The sequence below is a fragment of the Aplysia californica genome, unplaced genomic scaffold (assembly GCF_000002075.1).
Source record: "Aplysia californica isolate F4 #8 unplaced genomic scaffold, AplCal3.0 scaffold00319, whole genome shotgun sequence".
Lineage (NCBI taxonomy): Eukaryota > Metazoa > Mollusca > Gastropoda > Aplysiida > Aplysiidae > Aplysia > Aplysia californica.
Window position 1 is genome coordinate 186,480 of NW_004797589.1, and position 4,334 is coordinate 190,813.

General features: G+C 41.9%; 1 protein-coding gene across 1 annotated transcript in view; it reads left to right on the plus strand.

The window, feature by feature from the left end:
* The first annotated feature begins 3,406 nt into the window (after positions 1 to 3,406).
* LOC101858195 (probable pyruvate dehydrogenase E1 component subunit alpha, mitochondrial) overlaps positions 3,407 to 4,334 on the plus strand; it is a 17,868-nt gene continuing 16,940 nt past the window's right edge. The window contains exon 1 of the mRNA XM_005102268.2: positions 3,407 to 3,583. Within this exon, the coding sequence (XP_005102325.1) occupies positions 3,542 to 3,583 (42 nt within the window). The 5' untranslated portion in view covers positions 3,407 to 3,541. The remainder of the gene's footprint in view (positions 3,584 to 4,334) is intronic.

Below are 4,334 nucleotides of genomic sequence, written 5' to 3' on the forward strand. Positions count from 1 at the left end.
CGCTCGCACGCACGCACGCACGCACGCCACGCCTTCCCACTCCAAACCACAAACCAAGATTTCCAGCAGACGACAAAAGCGAGACAGGCGCGCCCTAGGGCCTACGCAGATGACCTTAACGCAGCCCTCGACCGATATCGCCAACTCAATATTGGATCGATACCATTAATCTATATTTAATTATGATAGGCCTATAATGATACATGCAGATCTATTATTGTGGCATTGTTCTCGAGATAGCTCGGTGCAGGTATACCTTACCCCCACCACCCCATCTCCCCCATAGCATTTTATGTTTTTCTCTTAACATAGTTGCTTCTTCGCCCCCAACTTTAATTTAGATCTTTTAGGCGGCCCATTTTCAACACTGCATGCCAGGACCAATTCAGGCTAAAAAGGATACAACAGATACTTGATAAAAATTTTCTCCCCTCTTGGGAATCGAACTTAAGTCTCCTGAGTGCAACAGCCAAGCGCCTAACCGTTACTCAACAGACGCAAGAACCACATGTCTGTTCATAATAACATTGTAGTGATTAAAAGGAGACGGATAATAATAACACTACGTACGTTTTTGGGGGTAAGTTTTCTTTTTACGGCGCTCGCAACTTCATAAGGTCATTATGAGCGCACGAGTTATATTAAACATGTTCACTTTATAAAGGAATTTTTAATTTTTCTCGGGTGGCGGCTGAAGCCTAGTCTTATCGATTCTGGGCCACCAATGGATCTTTAACATACGCAACTTGCACACGCGACCTCCGAGATGTTTTGACCTTATCCGGGAAGGCTAGATGTTAGATCTTACCTACCATAAGATCAGGGGTGTGGTTGAAAGACAGCAGTAAGAAGGGGCCAAGGAGTAGCAGTAAAAAGGCTACAGAAAGAGTCAGGGGCCCAGAGGAGGGGGTAAGAGCAGAAAGTGGAGACGAAATCAAACCACAGAATATTGTTAGAAAGCTGGACAAGATGTGAAAGGAGAAAGTTTTCGAGAAGAAACTTTTCCGTCGCTATCCGGATTTGAACCCGAAGCAAATTGAATGAGAGGTGAACACCTTAACCTCTAGACCACGATTGCCCCCTTATAGTGATTTAAAAGAGACGGACTATAAAAACACAACGTTCGGTTAAAGTCAGACAACATCATTCAATAATAAGCACGTGATCTTGTCTACTTATCTAACACTTGGCATGCTTAAACATAAGGCATGGAGGAAAAACAACAACAACAATAACATTACACTTGACACACAGTACTTTGATAAAGTGTTTTACGTAGATATGAAACAACAACATACAAGTTTAGATACCATAGAGACAACGCACTTGGAATGATAACAAGATTGCTACCCTAAGTTTACAAAGTTTTATCCCCTCAGTAACTAGTGTTGAGAAATTTTACGTAAAAAATTGTCCGTTTTTGCGTTTCTCAATAAAATAGATGTACATGTATGTCAACCTTTTTCCGAATGTAATTATTTAGATTTCTAGATAATTAGTGACTCCGAATTTTCTTACGGTTTTGATAGAGCTGATTGAACATTTGGTTTCTTGCCTCGTGGTCTTAGTAACTCAAAACGGCCCAAAATGTCAGATAGAACTCTGATATTCCGAGGTAGTTAATAGCAATTTAAAAAAAAATGAATCAGAATAGTTTGAGAGAAAACAAGGATAAAGACGGTATGTGGATGAATGCCTCATAATGACAACACATATTTTAATTATGTAACTGTAGAAGTTTTCCGCCCCATCGATGTTATGATCAGGGCTAACCTGAACTGAGAGTGATACAGCGTCCCAGTAGAATGACGGAAATGCTAAATAAAAAATCTCTCCTTGTAGGAACCAATTTAGTTAAGTAAGAGTTTTAGGGTGGGTGGCGAAGTGGTTAGTGCGCTCGTCTCCGAAGCGGAAAGTCCGGGTTCGAGCCTCGTTTCGGACACGGATTTTTTTTGCCCCCCTCCTGCCCACCCAGCATTAATGGGTATGTTACTTCGAGTTGTTGAAGTAAAGGCGGCGTGGAAAGGAACTGGCCACCCTACCACAATATTATGCCGAAGGCGCAGGAAGTTGTTTCACGAACAAGGCAATCCCCAATGTCCGGATCGGGTGCGGGGACAAATTTACTAAGAGTTTTACGGCGTTCGAACCCATGTCGGAATCGAACTCATGTCTTCCGTATGCGTCGTTCAAACGCTTACCCACTGCGCCACAAATGCCGGTACACTTCTTTACTTTAGTTTTAGTAAGTTTACGGCGCTCGCAACTGCATAAGGTCATGAGTGCGGAGAACACATTAATTAAAGTCGGTAGGAAATTTTGAATTTTGCTCGATATATAGCGGCCGAAGCCTACTTTATATCGATTTTGGATCACCATATTATCTTTAACGTGGGCAGCTATAAAAAGGCCTATACAATTTAGTAGACGTCACAAAGTATAGGTGAAGCACTGCCGGCGGGTTTTTGGGGGTTGAGTTTTGCCTGAGAGATATAATATATCTCTAAAATAATTAATTTAGAGACATGCGTTGTGTTCAAGTACATGCGGGCACCGGAGGATCTTCAGAAGACTATATATGCCACATTCGAGTAAAGACCGGCATCTGGTAAACACGATTAAGAAGATTAACGTACCTATTGTTTTGTTGTTAGCATGAAAAATGAGGATTTTGAAGACACGGATAACAGCTATATTATTATATTAAAATTATATAGGCCCTATAATTCGATGGGCGGCTCCTGGCCTTGAATACTGAAAACGTGAGTTTCATTCTCATGTACTGAATATTTTTAAAAAGTCAGGGAATAATTTTTGCTAAGATATTTCACAGTTCGGTTTAGCATGAACAGGAATGATCGAAGCTGCCCACTTGTCTATTGTGTAAACGGGGCTGTAAACATTTACCTTTTCATATTATATTATTAATTTTACACCGCAGCAGGTGAATACGAGACTTTGAAAATTAAAAAAAAGAACCTTTGTACCAGGGCTGCCAGAGGTGCTAAAAAGGGGGCGTGCACAGTAATTATAAAGCTACATGATCTAAGGCGCCTGTGAGGACTTGCATTAATTAATTTAAGTAAGATTTGGCTAGTTAATTACTAAGCTTGTTGCGGGCTTCTTTTATTTTCTGTTTGTGGGTGCTTTGCGCGATAGAATATAAGTTTGGGCGGCACTGGATGACCAGGCTCTGTGAAAGAACCGCGCCTGCTTTGTACCCATCCCTTCTCAAAAAGACTTGTTCAAACAAATGGTAATGGCATAATAAAAAAAAAAGTGAAGAGTAGGTGAGAGGAGAAATTGATGCGTTCATTTTAATATGGGAGAAAAATACACGCACCACCGTTCATATATGACTTCTTCCGTTTCATAGGCATAAAAAAGTCGGAAAAGTGATCGTAAGAGTGCGGTCCCTTGCTAAGTGTTGTGTTCGGTGGCTTGACTTGACCTCAGCGGCTGCGACTGCCGTGCCGAGTTTCTCATCGAAGGACACACCTAGAATTTAGTAACTAACAGTTTCGCCTTTCTTCTTGCAAAAATGCTTTCTTCACTCAGAATCGGCAGGTCATTGGCCAACTCGGTAAGAAGCTTTTTAATTATTACCAATTCCTTCACCACTTGTCTTGTCTTGTCTGCCTCTGAGGCCTCTGCTGCGGCTTCTGACACTGACCGCTGACGGGCACCGACACGGACAGTAGTCTCGGCCTACCGTCAGTGATGAGGTCGGGGCTAGATTCTAGATCTAAATCTAGTAGATCTTCTGAAATCTAAGAAGGCTTAGGCCCGGGGTCATATAAGGTAATACTTGGTCGGGAGGAAACAGTTGAGTTTTAAGTCTTATAAAATGTGGTTCTCAGTCTTTGTTGATTGAGAGTAAAGAGTTGGCCGGCTCTATTTCTCCGAACGTTCGGGAAAATAAACTTGAACTCCATTTTGAACTCCCGGACTAGATCTATACTTCATTTGAAAATACCTTCAAAAGGTACTGTGAGAAAACAAGACTGATCGACCTTGGCAGTCACTTATTTTGCATTTAGTCTTCTCGCAAAAAATAAAATCCTTCATGAAAAAAACCGAAGTGGCTAGCCGTAGTTAACTCTTATCCTGCGTCTGTGCCCAGATGCGTATCTTATCAGCAACCGATTATGTCGGACGTGCCGGGCAGGCCGCCGGGGTCACTCAGTGTGTACTGTTGGTGTACAGCGCGCGCGCCGGGAAACGTGTGTTTTCACCATGAATACCGCGGGAGTGTGTTAACTGATGATGAAAATAACGCTCTATCCTTCATAGATTTCTATTTATAAAGTGTTACAAACACATGAATAACCCCC